Here is a 19,551-nt window from a genome sequence, read left to right as displayed (position 1 = left end):
GGATTGGAGTCCTATCCGTGTGTAATTCCCTTCTATTCACTGGTCGGGGGCAGATGACAAAAATGGTTTGTAGCTCCGACTGTCAAGAAGTGGAATGACACCTCTACTTCTGGAATCTCTGTTGTCTTTTGTGACCTCTGTGGTCAAGAGAATGAGGTGAGGTAGAAAAAAATATGGAATTTTTTTTTTCTCAGAGTCTAGCCTCAGGAGGCTTTGCACACTTTTTCCAAAAGAGCTGCTGTGTGAATAATTTGGCTTGCTAGATGATGACAGAGAGAGGGCCCAATCTCCTGTACACCCCAACCAAAGCCAGTAAACCTTTATCAGTGGACTCGCTGGACACCTGAATGACCATGTGTTAAAGCACTCCACCCCCAGCTGCCCACCAGGTGACTGCAGACCCATGCGGGAGCTCAACCTGGAGGTCCCTAGGCAAAACAACAAATGGTTGTTTGCTTAAGCCACTAAGCTTTGGGATTACCTGGTATCTAGGAAAAGCTAACTGACACATGGTTCCTTTGTTCTTCTGGATAAGTGATATTAAACTAAATTGTAAAATATTCTATACCAGAATTTCTACTTTTCAATCTATTATCTCCACAAAATCCTACTTTTTTACCTGAAGAGTTGTCTTAAGTTCATAAATCATTTCTCAATTAGTTAATATCTGAGTGTAGGTAACACTTTTTTCTTTGAAAACTTTATTTATTTGGCACACATGCAAGAGGGGCAGAGGGAGAGGAAGAGAGAATCTCACACAGTGCCGAGCCCAAATGGGGTTTCATCCCATGACCCTGAGATCATGACCTGAGCTGAAACCAAGAGTCAGATGCTTAACTGTCTGTGCCACCCAGGTGCCCAATAACACATTCTTTTTTAAAAATCACTTTAAACCACAACTCCGTCCATTTTTGACATGACAGCAACTTAAAATACTGTTTTACCAAGAAATGAAAATTATTTCATTAAAAAAAATCAGATAAAGAATCTTTAATCTCTCCTATGATTAAAAATAGAACCTAAGTACTTATATACACTTGGCATATTATCTAAAACTACATATATTTTTCCTACCCAGTAATTCTTTTTTTTTGTATGTAAAACATATAAAACAGGTTTTGAAAATACTATCAACATCAAGAAACCTCCATCCTCTTGGTCATTCCTGGGTCTCTGTGCTCCCCCAGCCCTCTGTCCCTCTGACCTAGGGGAACGCCTGCATCTCCTCCTTCCCTTCCCAGCACATCTCCAGCTGACCTGGCAACCTTCCTCACATGCTAGTCTTGGAGGTATCCAGAGAGACGACCTATCTCCAGCTCTCACCTCCAGCTCAACATTTCCATTTTAAACTGATGCAAAGCTACAGGAAAGGGTTAATTATTTACTGTTCTTCAAGCTCAACATATCTAACAATAAACTCACTTAATCTTTCCAAAGAAGTTTTTCTTCCTGACTCACATACTTTAATAAATCCACCATTCTCTCAAGTCAAAGGTCAAACGTCGCAGGGATCCTTATCTCTTCTTTCTCCAAGAGTACCTAATCTGGCACCAAGTCCTCTGGGTCTGACTTGGCAAAGCCTCCTGTGGAGAGCTTTCTTTTCAATTCCTATTGCTATTACCTAAGCTACATTCCCAGGTTCCAGCCATACCAGTTCACTCAATACACCTATGCTAGATTAATTTCCTGGAAATGCACATCTCACCACTTCATTTGCCTAACAACAACATCAAAAATAAAACCCTTAAATGAACCCACTACTTACAAATGAAGTCCAAAGTCTACAGCCTGGCCCATGGGTTCTGTCTGATTTGGCTCAAAAAGCCAGTTTTCTGAGCCTGTCTGCTACTGGTATATATGTGCCCTGGACCCCTGGGACCCTTGTTTACATGTAGAGTTCCCAGAAGAGAGAAAAAGCAGAGGCTCAGAGACCCAACAGATGTGGTTTTGGATCTTTGCTTACAAACAGAATGATCCTGGTCAAGTTGCTTATCTTCTACGTCTTATTACCTTCATCGGTAAAACACAGATTAAAAGTCCCTAGCTCAGGACACCTGGGTGGCTCAGAGGTTGAGCTTCTGCCTTCAGCTCAGGGCGTGATCCTGGAGTTCCAGGATTGAGTCCCACATTGGGCTCCCTGCATGAAGCCTGCTTCTCCCTCTGCCTGTGTCTCTGACTCTGTGTGTCTCTCATGAATGAATAAATAAAATCTTAAAAAAAAAAAAGTCCCTAGCTCATAGAGTTCATGGAGAAAACACATCAAAAATACATGTGTAGTACTCAGCCAAACACCTGGCTCATAGGCTGTTAATCAGCCACAGCTGTGACTTCCAGAAACCATACTTCCAAATCTCTACACTTGTGCTCTGTCTGGGATCTGTATGGGACATCTCTTTCCATTTCTGCCTGATGGAACCCCATACAACTACCTTTAGGGGACTGAGCTTTTATTCAATGTTTATAAAATAGAGTCTTACTTCACCATCAACACTTTATAAACAACAGGGAAGAAATTCCTGTGGGTTTGAATGATCAACTTAATAAAAAAATAAAATTGAAAATATAAGTCCTTAAGAGCAAATCAGATTTAAAAATCTACTCATTCTCTTACCGGATTTGTAATTGTGATGATTTCTCCTTCATTAACCGTCAGTTCATTATTTCCAGGCTCAGCAGCAAAGTCATACATAACCCGAGCCTGTTGGGAATAGCAACAGAGGAAGTTACAAATGTAAACTTCACAGTAAAAAACCAAACAATCTTTATCATACACTTTGTAAACATGCTGGTATGAACAAACACTCATGACTGTGGCTGTGGTTTTTTGAAATAAAGGAAGACATATTACCAAAATGATTCATCAGCCCTATTGTGAGGAAGAGGACACCAATGGTGAGGGCCCCTGCTCTGTTTTGGAAACAGGGAAGGTTTCTCATAGCTGCCTACACTGCTTTCAGGGACCAGCCCCCAAAATGTTCTCAAAACACACCCTTTTCATCAAGGGGGGGGGGAGTGTACCTTTTTTTTTTTTTTAAAGATTTATTTATTTGAGAAAAAGAGAGAGAACGTGCATGAGTACATACTGGAGCAAGTGATGGGGCCAGGGGCAGAGGGAGAGAGAATCTCACGCAGATTCCACACTGAGTATGCAGCTCAACACAGGGCCCAGTCTCAAACTCTGAGCTCACCACCTGAACCCAAACCAAGAGTCAGACATCCTACCTACTGTATCACCTAAGTACCCCAATACCCTTTCTTTAAGGAAGTAAGAAGTGGAAATGGAGATATCATTCATTCTGGGCACACTCAATCTCAGGGACTGAAGGAACATACAGACACACACGTGTACACTCATTTAAGATGCATACATGCTCAAATTATTCCCTGGCAGTGAAAACTCTTGCTATTCTTTATCTAGAGCCACTGGGATGAATTTTAATAATGTGGTACCCCTAGCCAACTAAACTCAGAACTTAAGATCTGGGTAGCGAGATATACTTACATTCTTCTCCTAGAATATTTCCCCCTATACGGAAGCCTACACAGGGTTGTGTATACTGGTCAGGTAACCTAACAGCTGGGATTTTCAAACTTTTCCTGCAACAAAATCTTAATTTCATGGCAAACAGACTTAAGCTGTTCTAGCTGACGGGAGGTGGGGCTGCTCCTTCAGCCTCTTCCTCAAGAGGTTCCTAAAGGTGTCAACCCAGAAACATGGATTCTAGGAAAACCGCTATGCATTTATTCCAAGATGATCACTGTTGTAAACAATAGATATATATATTTTTATAGTATTTAATATATTTTTAATCCATTTCAAATTCTAAATTATCGTCTTTCATGGACCATCTCATAAAAGAAGGTCCATCTCATATACTGGAGATAACATGTACCTAGGAAACCGATGAGTTACTTTAAAAGTAACTGTTCTAAGTGGCAAGTTCAAGTATATGTACAGAGCTAGTCAAATAGGACTAACAGAACTGCACTCATTTAACAAGATACTTGCTGAACACCCACCATATGGTCAGAACTGCGCTAGGCCCTTCTGCTTGCCAGTGTGCTCCCCCACACTTGCTTAATGATGCCTGAAATACTCAGAACAAGGATAAAGGATTCACATCTACTGGTAAAAGGTTAAAAAAAAAAAAAAACCCTCCAAATACTATTTTGACATACGTCAGAAGAAATAAAATGGACTGGGGGGATGAATATGCAACAAAGTTGGTAGAGTAATATGTTATTTACAGAATCTAGATGATAGGTGGATGGTGTTCAGTGGAAAATGATTTTGATTTTTCTATTTTTATATATTTGAGATTTTTTTCATAACAAAATGTTAGAAAGAAACAAATGGTTAGTCACAAAACTGGCATCAGCTCCTGGACTTCCATCCAGAGGCTGGGCAGGGGGTATAGGGAGCAGGTTGCAGGCACTGAGAAGTCTGAACGGAGTCATTACATGGGACAACAAGACCGTGTTGATGGCTCTTTCTCATACTGCTGCAAAAGCAGTTAGAATTCTGCTGGTCATGTTGTGGGGTATTTTTTTTTAAAAAACCGCATCACCCCAATCTCAATTTCTCATGCAACGAGGGCAGATACAGATAAATGCATGAGGAGGGTCCCTGGGCCAAGCACAGGCTTGGGCTTCCTGGGATACACAAATGAGCAACCTGCTGTTTGGTTCTTGTTCCTTAAGGATCCTGCTTAACATTTTTTTTTTTTAATGCAGCTAAATCTAGCTAATCCCCACTACAGAATACCAAAGACTATTCTTGTGTACCAAATGTCCAACTTGATGAAACAAGTCAAAAACTAATAATGGAAACTCCCTTACACATTTAAATATTATGGAACTTTAAGCCATGGAAAAATGTATATAAACACTGTAGGTTTATGTAAACACTGATTTAAGCCTTAAAAAAACAAAATAAAACCCAGAGATGCTTCTTAAAAATTAGAATTGAGAGAAATTTTAGAGAACGAAAAGAATGAAAAAAGCACATCCCCAAATGAGCAAAAACGTGTCAACAGAAAACAAAGTTGAGCAGTTACTTTTCCCAAGCTTAGGTAGCCTAGAGGCCCCTAGAATGTAAACCTTTGGGGCACTGCCTCCCTTCACCTGCTTTTCCTGTTCCCATCCTTGTATCTGGCTTCCATCTGACTGCTCCTCTCCTCCACCAACAGGATTCCAAGATGCTGGCCCCCACCCCGACTGCCCGTCAGTCCCACTATGCTTCAGTCCCACTATGGCCTTCGAGAAGAGGTCCATTTTCTGACTGCTTTTCCCAGTGTTGGCTACACTTTAAGAAATGACTCAAGTATTTTCAGGAGCTAAACCTCTACTCGGTTCCTGGGCAGATGACGTGATACTGTATGTCGAACACATATGTCAACAACAATTAGTTTCTCCAATGGCAATACCAAAAAGTATTACAGATGAAGGTGAGGGGATAGTAGACTGCAATCTTAAACATCAGTTCCATTACCTAGCTGCAAATAAAAGTAAACATTAGCGGATCCAAAGCTCCAGACGTTCCAGGCACAGGAATGCGAAATGTGCCACCACACACCTGGTATGTGCATAATCCATCATCCTTAACACATTATTTCCTTTTGAGAGAAGAGAGAGAGGTATAAAAGTATTCATACTTTCTGGCTATGTTGTAAACATCTGTTATGTTGTCTGCTCCATGTCCCTTCCTTCTGGAAACTTCCTGCTTGACTCCATGCCATTGGTAAGCATATAAACCAAATAGGGATAAGGAGAACTCTTTCCCAGAAATTGATACAGATTCTGGTGAGCATGGGTCTTTTTCTCTGAAAATGCTGTCAAAGGCTAACCAGCTGAGGTAGGAGAAAGTCCATCTTTGGTGGAGTGTAATGGCAAAGAGAAAGAATGTTCTGAGGTGATCACTTGAAGGACAAGCCTGAGGCTACGTCTCCTGCTGTCAGACAAAGAGCCAACATCTCATTTCCACAGGTGCCTAAGCTAATGTGAGTTCAGATCCTGTTGCACAACGAAGACAGTTCAAGTCGATACAATCCAATAATCCCAAACCAAAGATTTATTAAGACATTCTAAATAAAGACAAGCACTGGATATAATAAGTACACTACTGCATTTCCTATTTTGCAAAAAGAAAACACTAGAACCTAAAATGAACAAGAGAATTAAACAGTTCAAAATGCAAAAAAACAAAACAAAACAAAACCAACCAACCAACCAACCAACCAACCAACCAAGCAAAAAAGTTCATGTGGGGATCAGGATGCAGGAGACAAGTCCCCATTCTTAAGCATCTGCTTCTCTGGTTTGCATAAATCACAATTAACTGTTGGGAAAAGCTCTAAATCTTCGGTAGTGTAGCTCTCTCATTTTAAAAACAGAGACACTCAAATAGAAACTAAAATTAAAATTTCAAAGTACAGACAGATCCTTTATAACATGGTCCTTGAGAACCGATGTTGTGCATGTAAGTGGTATTTCTATATGACTAGTTCACCTTTTTAAATGCTAAGCTTGTGTTTTTTAAAAAAGATTTTCTTATTCACTTGAGAGGGTGAGCAGTGGGGAGGGGCAGAGGGAGAGGAAGGAGCAGGCTCCCTCATGAGCAGGGAAGCCCAGGGCCCTGGGGTCATGACCTGACCAGAAGGCAGATGCTTCACTGACTGAGCCACCCAGGCACCCCTCAAACGTTGAGCTTATTTTACTTAAGCACGCTCATTTGACTTTTTGTGAAATCATATAGTTAATGCCTCCTAGATCTCGCTTTTACATAACCATCAAGATCATAAGAAGAAAAAGAACTTCCTTTAATAGACTGAGAGCATTATTATGCCCTAAATACATGCAGATGTATTTGTCCTTATTCTAAATGATTATGACTTAAGTGCTTTTCAGTTTCTATTAATATATGATTTCAGGGACGTCTGCATGGCTTAGTGGTTGAGCATCTGCCTTTAGCTCAGGGAGTGATCCTGGAGTTGTGGGATCGAGTCCAACATCGGGCTCCCTGCATGGAGCCTGCATCTCCCTCTGCCTGTGCCTCTGCCTCTCTCTCTCTCTGTCTCTCATGAATAAATAAAATCTTTTTAAAAAAATCTATGATTTCAATTAAATCCTGATCTGTGCTTGTGCAGTTGTTATATTGCATCAAACAGCGAGTATTAAATTATCCCTGTAAAATTTTATCTGGTTAGATTTAGTCATGCTCCAACCTACTAAGTTTTCTGGATTCTGAAGCCATCATCTAACTATACCCAACCACGGCTCATCCTTCCCTGTCGAGAGTCATCAGAAAGCTCGTTACATACGCTTTCCATGGCTTCACCTGTGTCATTACGAAAGCTGTTAACATATGGCAGGGCTGAGGTCCCAGTCAGCCACAGATACTAAGAAACTCTTTCCCAGATGACATGGATAGATTATCACGTTTTGGGTTTGTTGCTCTAAGGTGGACCATGTTAGTATTTGGATTATTTTAAACTGAAGGCAATCGAGACCCTGCAGCTCAGAGGAAACGTCTGCCCTTCTCTAAGGTACAAAAAGAATCCACACTGGGGTCTTTCCCAGAATAAGGCTCGCTCGCTGAGATAAATTTTATCTGAGTGACGCATCTGTACAGCAGGGCAACCATCTAATTACAAGATATCTTTTCACTGCCCTGAGAAGTGCATTCCTTTCCTGTCAAATCCCGGACCCTGCCCCCTTCTCCTTCGTTCAGAAGGACATACTTGAAGGAGGACTTCATCCACCTGCATTTTGACCTCCAACTTTTTGATTCAGTTCTTCTGTCCAGCTTCTCTCTTAATTCAGGCAAAAGACCCTGTGAGCGAAGTATCTGTGATGAGCACGAAAACTACCCCCTGAAGCAATCATGTCTGCCCTGAGCCAGGGAGACCCCACACACCTGAGCCCAACAGGTGTACCCACCTGCACGTATTGCCCCGCATTTTCCTCATATAAACTGGGAAGTACCTCCAGCACTCTGTGGAGACCATCTGAGATGCTAGTGTGGGCTATTTCCCAGTGGGGGTCTCAATGAAATGAATTCATTTGTTTTACTACTGCTCCTTTCTCTGCCTGTGGATTTGTCAGCGGTGGATGGGGAGACCCCCCACCACCCAGCTAAATATATGCCTCACTTTGCCCATCTTTGAAATTTCCATGTCTGTGTGGATTCCCTGTATGTATGCTGTTAAATTTGGGATTTTCTCCTCTTAATCTGTCTCATGTTAATTTGATTCTTAGTCCGGCTAGAAGGACAGGAATGTCCTTAGAAAGGGACAGGAATTCTTGCTTGCAGACAGTTGGCATAGTTGGCAGGATCCTGTAACTCACTGGCCACTACTTGCCCGGACAGTACTGCAGCTGAGAGATCCTGGAACGTCTGACAAGCAGCCACAGAAGGAGAGATTTCTTACCATGTCAGTCTCCCAGAATCTCTACCTGCAGAGTCGATGGAGCGAGACTGGTGAGAGGTCTTTTCTTACTTTCTACATCTACATTAGGAGAAAATGTTTGTATAACTAGTTCCTTGGGCTTAGTGACTCCTTGGTTAAATTTGGTTACTGACCCATTTCCTCCCAGAGATGGTCTTTATTCTCCTTTGTGTCTTTTACATTGTTTGTTATCCTTGTTGCTAAGGGACATCTTGGAAGCCAAAGCCACAAAATTGGTGGGTCCGGGTCAAGTGCTTAAAAGCTGCTAGAGCATTCTCCACCCCAAGAAGACTGTCGTGATAGGATAAGTTGGTCACAGAACAGGGTAGATTGACCCTAGATCACTTGCCAAAATCAAGTAAACTGTACAATGAAGTACACTCCACTCTAAAACAATACACAGTCCCCAATCCCATAGCACATCCCTCTTAGATACTAGTATGGCTCCAGGAGGCCCAAGGCTTACAGAAAGCTGTTAGACTTTCCCTCTCATCGTGTTCTATGTCCTAAGAGCTCGGCTTATGACTAATGAGAATATGCTCTTTGGTCTCCACCATCCAGAGGGTACACCTTGGTGGTCGGCTGAACAGATGAGGATCTGAGGCTCTCCATCCAGCTATGCCAGCTCTCAGGGGGTGTCTATCATGAGAGGTTTCAGTCCATAGGAACTTTTGTCATCTCAACCTTCATTGCTTGATCAGTGCTACAAAGTTACATCCCAGAAGCACCTGCCTGGTGTTACAGATTAGTAAGCCTGTGACTGGAGGCATCTCACATTCTCTTGTTATCAAAACTAGAGACAGCATTTTCACTGCACCATCCTTACTGCCTGTGCCCTTTGCTTTCTTAGCCTAATTTTGGGAGTAAACTTTTGAATCATGGGGTCTGTGTCATCTATGCCCTTTTCTGGAAGCCTCTTTCATCTTTGGTTAAGGCACTAAAAGGCTTATTGGTTTGAATTGCTATTAATAGATCCTACTCACCAATGGCCAGATAATGGTTCCTTTAAATTGTTTAAAAAAAAAAAAGAAAAAGAAAGAAAGAAATGAAAGAAATTGAAAGAAAGAAAGAAAAGAAAAGAAAAGAAAAGAAAAGAAAAGAAAAAAGAAAAGAAAAGAAAAGAGCTCTCAATTGTCTTATTAGTGTAATGGCTAGCCTCAGGGACTCCCCTGACAAGACAAAAGAACAGAAATTAGCCTTAAGACTTAAAAACCAATGTCCACATACAAAGTAAATTCCCCTTAAAATCCAGACTCACCTGCCTGTTTTAACTTCCCTCTCCCTGCAAGATTTACAGAGTTCATTCTGGCCTAATCTCTAGGTTTTAAGTAGCTGGGATGCTCATGTAAAAGCTGAAAGCCAGAATATAAATCTAACAAAAGCAACTGAGACTGGCAATAAGGCTGGCACAGCTCCTACTCTCCAGGGCTCTGGGATCAGGCTCTGCCCGCTTTGGGCATTCCTGCAGCTGTATCCTAGACTACCCCACTGCCAAAGAATTCACATTCTCTGGACAGCACAGATCTTTTAAACTATAAAATCCTTTTACCCTACCCCATTTAGAGAGTAATTAGATTATTTGACTATATTCATAACTTTGGCTTCACTAAGCAAATAGATGACCAAAATTTCTCCTAGGCCCTTAGTCAAGTGATCTGCAAAAGGCCAATGTTCAGAGACTAAAGCCAAGGGTTAATTTTGTACCCAGAAAAAAAAAAAGGCTTTGTTAAAATGCTTTATGCATATTTTACAAAGTCATAAATCTCTTGGTTCCCATCTTAGTTAAAATTCTCCCTGATATAAAGAAGCAAATTTAGTTAAAAATATGGGCCAGTGGCGCCTGGGTTGCCCAGTGGGTGAAATGTCTGCCTTTGGCTCAAGTCATGATCCCAGAGTCCTGGGACCATCAGGCTCCTTGCTCAGTGGGGAGTCTGTTTCTCCCTCTCCCTCTGCTCCCCTGCTTGTGCTCTCTTTCTCTGTCAAATACATAAATAAAATGTTAAAAAAAAATAAGAACATGGACCAATCCTTTGATACTCAGGCTGTAATCCAGGCCTTTGGGGAATTAGGAACACCTGTCTTTCTTTTACAAACCCCTAAAACCCAAACTGCAACTCTAGAAACAGGTTAAAGCTCACCAATCTCCAAGCTTCACCTATTCCTCTCACAAGGCTCGTACATATTATAAAGATCAGAATACTGGAACAAAATTGTTCTGCACCTAATAGAAACAAAATTAAGGTTTTGTTTGTATCTTGTCTGTGTATTATTTGGTGTGTCCATGTATATTGTAAATGTGAGATATTTTCTCTAATTCTGGATGATACTACTAAAATTAATTTGTAAAAGAGCTTTAGTTAAAGGCAAGCACTTGTAAGGCCAGGCCATTCTAAAACTCAGAAACTAACCCAAATGTTTTTCAAGTTCAAGTGATCTGGGACAATATTCAGTATTAAAACTAACTTAAGGTTGCTGGTTTAATTAAAGCAGACGTGTATTTAGAGTTATCAGCATTAAACATAAAACGTTTATTCTGCTTGTGTTTACTAAAAGTCAAGTAAGTTCATGATATCTCCGTTGCAAAATCTGCCAGAGCAAAAAACCAGAGTAACGGCTGATTTTGTCTGATGCCTCATCAAGTTTTATGGATAGTCTGGGCAAAACTGTTAAGAACAAGTAAATTAAACAGAGGTAAATAAAAACGGTTTGTAGGTAAACTTTTAAATACCTTCCAAAATCTTTCATAACCTAAAATTTTAAAGTCTTGCTAAGTTAAATGATGAGTTCATTGATTATCTAGATCATTTCCAGTAAGATAAAATAAGGAAACATAATCATACTTTGTGTTTTACTGAAAGTAAATGGGGGGGGGGAAACCACATTCATATAAAATATAAATCTGCCAATCTAAAGAATTCTGGTGTGACAGTTCACAATTGCTTACTACTTAGTTTCCACTAGAAATTAAGGTTTCTAAGCATTAAGAATTCTAACAAATGTAATTAAGACCGCTGGAAACAACAAGGGAAACAAGTTGATAGGTGAGGAAAATGAGACGTGCTTTTGATAAGAAAAAGTATGAGGAATGAAAATACCTATTGTTGGGGAAAAAGAAAATAATTTTGTCTTCAAGTGGGGCTGGTTATTTAAACAGGGAAAATTTAGGACAAAATCTGAATGTAAAAAAGAACCTTGTAGGGCAGCCCCGGTGGCGCAGCGGTTTAGCGTCGCCTGCAGCCTGGGGTGTGATCCTGGAGACCCGGGATCGGGTCCCGCATCAGGCTTCCTGTATGGAGCTTTCCCCTCTGCCTATGTCTCTGCCTCTCATGAATAAATAAATAAAATCTTTAAAAAAAAACATTAAAAAAGAACCTTGTAGAAGATTTATGGAGAAACAATCTTTGGAAAGGAACTATGTGTGGTCGCCACTGGCTGAGATGAGGATAAATTTAAATAAGTAAATGAGTTTTAATATCAAAAGTACCCCAGTACAACATTTTTGGCCTTTTCTTTGTTAAAACTACAAACTTGAACTACTTGTCTTGAACTTGAACTACTGGTCTGTTCTCCCTAAGAAACTGTAAACAAAAGTTTTTCTTTACCTTTTAAGTTATCTACGTAAGAAATAATTATTCTATTTGCCAAAATAATTTCCTATGTTTATCAGCTCTTTGATTGCTTATGAAACCTGAGTCTTAAAACGAAAAGAGTTAAATTTTGCTCAGAACTTTGTAACCTCTATTTGCCTTTGAAATCTTATATTGTCATTGTGGTTAAATGGATAATTAAATATTGTTTCATAATGACATCATTCTATTTAATCAAATGCTCAAACCTTTTGATATTTCTGACATACATCCCAAAATCAATTTTTTAAAAAAGACTTTATTTATTTGAGAGAGACAGAGAGAAAGCACACATACAAGCAGGGGGAGCAGCCAAGGGAGAGGGAAAAGCAGGATCTCCACTGAACAGGGAGCCTAACATGGGACTCGATCCCAGGACTCTGGGATCATGACCTGAGCGGAAGGCAGATGCTTAACGCAAGCAGCCCCCAAAATCAATTTCTTTCTTTTTTTTTTTTCTTCAAAAATCAATTTCTAAAGTAAAATCTTTTGACCACAATCTGAGGTGTTCCCAAGGGCCTGCAGAACATTTCAAAGATTTCTTTTTGAGAAAGTAAGGTAATTAGGCTTATTTGGTATGTTAAATTACATGTGAAGCATTGTCAAATAAATGATATTCCCATTATACTTATATAGATATGTTATTAAAATTAAGTGTTCTAAAAATTATATGAGACCCCTAGAAATCTGATGTCCTGGTATGTTTTATTATCCTAAAGTATCCTTTATTATCCTAAAGTGTATGTCACAAAAATAACTAAATTTCCTTTGTCAATTGCACTGTCATGAACTCTAGTCAGACTTCAATCATGGCCATTTTAAAGTTTATCATCATTTACAGACAGTTATACTTTTACTCAGATGCCTTCAGAGAAGTTTCCACAAATGTGCTGCATCTTCAATGAGACTCATGAAAAAAAAAAAAACTGAGTAGCGGCATCTGGAAGCCTTCAGGTTATAAAACTGAACTAGATAAAAACTCTAAAACTAGTAGAAGAACTGGATTCAAGAATTAGTAATGCAGAACTGAGTAAGTTGAGGAAGATAATTACATTTTATGACTTTTTGTTTAACATTGCTGACTTTTTAAAAATGTTTCCCAGATTTAAAAAAAAATTTTTGCTCTAAGGTTGACTTACTGCAATTTGATAAAATACACTTTTTTTGGGACAAATTGAAACATTTCTTTTCTAAACCCTATTGGAGCCCTCCAGAATTCAGAAACTCTTAGTGAGTCTTCCTATATGTGCATGGCAATCTTTTTTTTGGCATAAGTTCAGTATGAATCTGTTCTCCTAATGACAGGATGCCACTGGAAACATTGGTTGTATCACCACATGACTGGAATGCCATATTTGAGAGAGACATGCATAGCCTCAGATGTGACGAGACAGCTTTAGGGAACTAACAACTTTATGGAGCCAATAAAACTCCCTTAGAAATGTCAGCCTGGCACCTTGCTTACAGAGTTCCCAGCAGCCTGGCTATCATAGGTCTAACTTTAAGAATCCCCCTGTATCACCACTACCTGAAATGAGTTTGTCCAAACTGACCTGCTGTTATCAGGACTAAGACACTGGTTCACTGAGATAAAGCAACCTACCAGCTCAACACACAGCTTGAACTCAGGACCCTGAGATCAAGACCTGAGCTGAGATCAAGAGTCTGATCTGAGCCACCCAGGCGCCCCTCAGCTCAACTTTTAACATGTGAAACTCCCAGGCTGAGGGCTCAAGAGAAACTTCTGCCCCTCCATTAACTACACAGAAGAATCCACGTTGGGGGTCTTTCACCAAATAAGGCTTACTCGCTGAGATAACCCATCTGTATGGCAGGGCAACCATCTAATTACGTGATATCACTCTTCTCACTGCCTTGGAAAGTGCATTCCTTTCCTCTGGAGTCCCAGACCGCCATCCCCTTCTCCTTAGTTCAGAATGACACATACACTTCATTTTGCCTGTCATTGGAATTTTCACGTCTGTGTGGATTACCCAGACATATGCTATTAAATTTGACTTTTTCCAGTTAATCTGTCTCACGTCGCTTTGATTTGTAGTCCAGCTAGAAGGACCCTTTAAGGGACATGAACTCCTGCTCCCCTACAAAAGAAGTAGTCTGGGGCACCCAGGTGACAGAGTCAGTTGAACATCAGACTCTTGATTTCGGCTCAGGTTATGATCTAAGAGTCATGGAATGGAGCCCCACGTCAGGCTCAGTAGGGAGTTTGCTAGAAGGTTCTCTCCCACTGACCCTCCCCTTCAGCTTAAGCAAGCACACACACATGTTCTCTCTCAAATCTTTAAAAATGAAAAAAAAAAGAATTGGTTTCCTTAAATGTTCACAAGTAATGTGCTTAATATCTATTCAAGAATATAGTCAAGATGATAAAGTTCTGTTAAGGTTTTAATTTTAATAGTTGTTCTAGTAAAAGATCTTTTCCCAAAACAAGAAATTTCTACAAAGAACTAGTAGCAGCCATCAAGAACCACTGAAAACTTTTCTTATGCAAAAATTTCAGAAATAAAATCGGTGAAATTGATATGTTCAAGTGTTTTTTCCTAAAATGGGTTTGTATCCATTTTCCTGAAATATGATGCACTTAAGAGGAATTCTGTAACTAGTAATCAATTATATGAGCAATTTGAAAATTTCCAAGATATATTTAGGATAATCTTAAATCTGAGTGTAACAGAGGGCAATTATACAATCACAAGAGGAACAGAAAAGAAGTTCTGAACAGCCATCATAAATAAATCACATTGTACCATCCATTTCCACATTCCCCCTCCCTGTATTCCACGCATGGAGAATAGTTGTGGAAAGCACTGAGGACCAAGGAAATCCTCAGAACCAAACCAAACCATGCTGCTAGAGATTGGGATGATTTTAAGAGACTTTCTACCCAAACTCACCCGGATCAAAGCTTATTTATGTATTGTATATAAGAACAATCAGACAAAGGTGTTTTAATAGTTATTTGTTTAGGTGGCATCAAACTGGTCATATCATATATAACATCACTATGACCAAGTAATATGCCAAAACACACACTTCTGACACCCACATGTGACAGCCTGTTCTGCCCACTGCTTCATAATGGCACATACATACGAAAAGTTAACTGGATTTTTTATTTTTAAGGCTATATCAAAATGACTGCATTATACTGAACACTTTGATGTAGTTGCTTTAAATTGGGGCCAGTTTTTCTTTCTGTAAAGGGCAGGATACTAAACACTTTAAGTTTTGCAAGTCTTACAATCGGTCTCTGCTGTACTTTAAAGCTACCATACACGGTATGCAAATGACTGTGGCTGCATTCCAATAAAACTTTATTTACAAAAAACACATGGCAGGCTGGATCTTGCTCATGGGCCACAATTTGCTAATCCCTATAACATGGCTGGGAACAAAGTTATTTTAAAAAAATCAATATACATTGCACGACTTATAAAGGAAAGAATCTTTGTAATTCTTTTCACAAATAATTACTCTTTCTAATATAGAGAGCTTCTAGAACTTAAGAAAAAAGATCAGCAACCCAGAAAAATGGGCAGAGGAACAAATAGTTCATAGGAAAATATAAATGGTACTTAAATATATGAAAAAAAAAAGCCTGATTTTACATAAAGAAAGAAAAATTAATTTGGGAGAGGTTGCCAGATTTCCATTAGGAGCTGTATCATTTAAACTACCACCAGCAAAATACATATATATGAGAGTAATGGTTCTCTGTATCTTCACAGACACAATAAATTACCCAGCTTTTGAATTTTCTGCCAATTGGGAAAGAGAAAAATGCTATCTCAATATAGTTTTAAAGATAAATGGACTCTGACTCAGAATCTCATTTTGGGACTCCACTCTCAAGATGCACCTCTTTGTACCAGGGTATTTACAACAGCACAATCTGCCATGTCAAAGGACTGTACACAACCCTGGTGTCTGGTCATAAGGAACTGGCTGAATGAACCATGGTCTGTCACAAGAGTGTAGACCAAGCTTCAGAAGGGATATAGAATAGCTACTTCTTTCCTACGCAGGATATTTATATTTGCCAGTATTTCCACCAAAAAGCACTAGAAAAATCAATTATTTTAAAATTGGTTACCTATAGAGATGGGAGAGTAGGAGTGGATTTCTTTTCACATCATTTCCACGTTAACTGTGTACATGTCCCGCCTGCCCTAGAATTCTCCATTAAAATAAGAGGAGAGAAAGACCATTTACAGTAATAGCAAAAAATAGAAACCTATTTGGAAAAAGCTTTACAGTGTTCCTGAAAGACACTGAAAATTGGAAAAGCTACAGAGTGTGGCAGATTATTTGCCAAAGTGGCCACAAGAAATCCTCCTCTCTCTATATGGATATCACCTTTGCAATGTGACTTTGCCACTCTTCCCAATAAGAAGTGAAGGCTACTTTCCTACTACCTCTTGGTTCTGGTCTTGTTCATGCACTCGTCTTGGCCAACACAGTAACATCAAATGTGACAGAAGGAAAGGCATGAAAGGCACTTGCACATCGAGCCTTGCTCTGTCTTGTTACCAGGCTCGCCTCTGTGCCCACTGAGCCAGCCAGGGTTGGCCTCTGCAGACGAGGCCATTGCACCCCAGCCAGCCAAGCTGTACACTGTGAGAGTCCAGCATTGTGGGCAGGCCACTCAAAGCTTATCCAGCCTCAGCTGGGCTTTCCAGATCACAGGAACCACCCACAGCCTACCCACGGAACTAAAGAAAAATTCTTTGTTGTTTTAAGTTACTGAGTTTGGGGGTACTTTCTTATGCAACAGAAACTTAATTTATACAAAGAACCTTCCCATGTTTTTAGATGGGAAGCCCCAGGATCATTAAGATAGCATCTCTGTTTACCGTTTTTTTTTTTTTTTTAATTTTTATTTATTTATGATAGTCACACACAGAGGGGGGGGGGGCAGACACACAGGCAGAGGGAGAAGCAGACTCCATGCACCGGGAGCCTGACGTGGGATTCAATCCCGGGTCTCCAGGATCGTGCCCTGGGCCAAAGGCAGGCGCCAAACCGCTGCGCCACCCAGGGATCCCTGTTTACCGGTTTTAATAAAAATCTGAACAGTTTTTTTTTTTTTTTCCTGAAACAGAACAAACTGATCCTAAAATTTGTTTTGGCCATATAAATACACAAGAATAGCAGAAAAAAAAAAAAGTTTTTTTCACAGAAAGACAAGCAGAGACTAGAATAAGTAGAAAGTTCACAACGAGTCCCAAAGACACATACGGTAGCAGGATGCAACAAAGTAGTATGACCGGCATTATATTGTTTTACAATAAACGAGCAGATCTCTAGGGGAAAAAAAAACAAAGTGAATCACCACCTCATGCCTTACACCAATATAAATTCCAGATTGGAACAAAGATTTACATGAAAAGAAGGAAAGCAGGAAGGTAGAGAGGGAGGGAAGGAAGAAGGAAGGAAGGAAAGGAAGGGGTAAGGGAGGGAGGGATCACAGAGCTAGTACCCAGATTACAATCGTCAAATCGCATTTTTCATCAAATGGCATCAGATTTACTAAAAAAAGGCTGATTTCAGGTTTCAAAGAAAAAAAAACAACAAACACACAAGAACAAAACCCACACACAGTATACAAAGATGGGCCAGGGAATCTTTTCCTTCAGATATTAAGACACTAACAAAACCTGCTATGACCCTATCAAAAAGACACAGGCTCCAACTTGCAGAGGACCTTGCTGTCCAAAGAAGGGACAATATAAGCGTCAATAAGGACAAGGATTACAGTAGCCTGAAACATCAAATTTATTTAAATCTGTGAGTTAAAAATGATAAAAATAATTGGTCACTATTATAGGATACTAGGGAACCAATGCATTTTGAAAACCAGTAAATATAGGTAAAACAAAGCAGGCATTTATCCTGCCCCTCCTTTACAAATTGTAGCACTAACTAATCAAGTAATAGATAAGTGTCTGTTTATAAAAATATTCTAGGTAATACAAAATGGTGCAATCACTATGGAGATCAATATGGGTTTTCTTAAAATATTTAAAAAATAGAACTACCATATGACCCAATAATTCTGAGTATTAATCCAAAAGAACTGAAATCTGGATCTCAAGAGATACTGGCAGTCCCATACTTACTGTAGCATTATTCATAATAGACAAGGTATGGAAACAACCTAAATGTCCTTTGACAGATGAATGGGTAAGGAAAATGTGGTATATACATACATATATGATAGAGTATTATTCAGCTTTAAAAAAAAGAAAATCTGCAACATGCATAAATGTGGATGAACCTTGAAGACAGTTTATAAATGAAATAGATGAAAAAGGAATAATAGAACTAGAACATCATTTTCAATCCCTAATAATTTAATGCATCTAAGCATAGTACCTCCAAAAGCCAGAAACCATTTGCCTTCTGACGGAATGCAATGCCAATTACGAAAAATACTTGAAAAGATAAAAGAGATTGCATCTTATGGCCACTTTAGATCCTCATACCAATTTATAGGAAAGATAAAGGAATATATTAAATTATGCAATGAGTATGTGATAAGAAAACCCAGATGTGGGACACCTGGGTGGCTCAGCAGTTGAGTCTGCCTTCAGCTCAGGTCATGATCCTGGGGTCTTGGGATCGAGTCCTGCATCAGGCTCCCTGTGAGGAGCCTGCTTCTCCCTCTGCCTAAGTCTCTTCCACTCTCTATGTCTATCTCATGAGAAGAAAAGAAAGAAAAGAAAAGAAAAGAAAAGAAAAGAAAAGAAAAGAAAAGAAAAGAGAAAAGGAAGAAAAAGAAGAAAAAGGAAAAGAAGGAAAAGGAAAAGAAGGAAAAGAAAGAAAGAAAAAGAAAGAAAGAAAGAAAAGAAAGAAAAAAAAAGAAAAGAAAAGAAAAGAAAAGAAAAGAAAAGCCCAGATCTAGTAAATTATAGAATCCATTTTCTCTAACAAATCTCAAAGACAGAAACAAGCCTGTTGGGGGAGGGAGTAGAATAGGAGAACCCATAAACTAGGAGATTTAGGAAATTGATCCCAACTGCAATATACGTCGACTTTATTTAGATTCTGAGTCCAACAGAATGCAAAAAAGGTTATAATATGAAAACTGAAAATCTGAATATTTAAGAGTTATGTGATACTTAAAAGTATTCAATTTTTAGGTATCAAAATGGTATTGAGGTTATAATTTTATTTATTTATTTTTAATAAATCATCTCTTTAAGGTTTACTGATGAGAGAGAGAGAGAGCTAGCGCAAGCACACAGGCACAGGGTTGGGGAGGGGGGCAGTGGACAGAAGGAAAGAAACCTGAGCAGACTCCTCTCTCAGCAGGAGCCAGATGCAGGACTCAATCTCACGACCCTGAGATCACCACCCCACCTGAAACCAAGAGTCTGAGGCTCAACTGACTATGCCACCCAGGCACCCCTGTGGTTATATTTTTAAAGGACTACCCATATTTAGAAACATACACA

At 39.5% G+C, this 19,551-nt stretch overlaps 1 protein-coding gene across 9 annotated transcripts in view; it reads right to left on the bottom strand.

The window, feature by feature from the left end:
- SNX9 (sorting nexin 9) overlaps positions 1-19,551 on the bottom strand; it is a 114,136-nt gene that overhangs the window by 61,193 nt on the left and 33,392 nt on the right. For all 9 annotated transcript variants that reach the window (XM_072829029.1, XM_072829046.1, XM_072829009.1 and 6 more), the window contains exon 2: positions 2,612-2,698. In XM_072829029.1, coding sequence (XP_072685130.1) covers positions 2,612-2,643 — 32 coding nt within the window. In that variant the 5' untranslated portion in view covers positions 2,644-2,698. The remainder of the gene's footprint in view (positions 1-2,611; positions 2,699-19,551) is intronic.

Source organism: Canis lupus, chromosome 1 (genome assembly GCF_048164855.1).
Source record: "Canis lupus baileyi chromosome 1, mCanLup2.hap1, whole genome shotgun sequence".
Taxonomy (NCBI): Eukaryota; Metazoa; Chordata; class Mammalia; order Carnivora; family Canidae; genus Canis; species Canis lupus.
The sequence above is the reverse complement of the archived record's forward strand: the minus strand, read 5'-3'. Positions and strand labels throughout refer to the sequence as shown.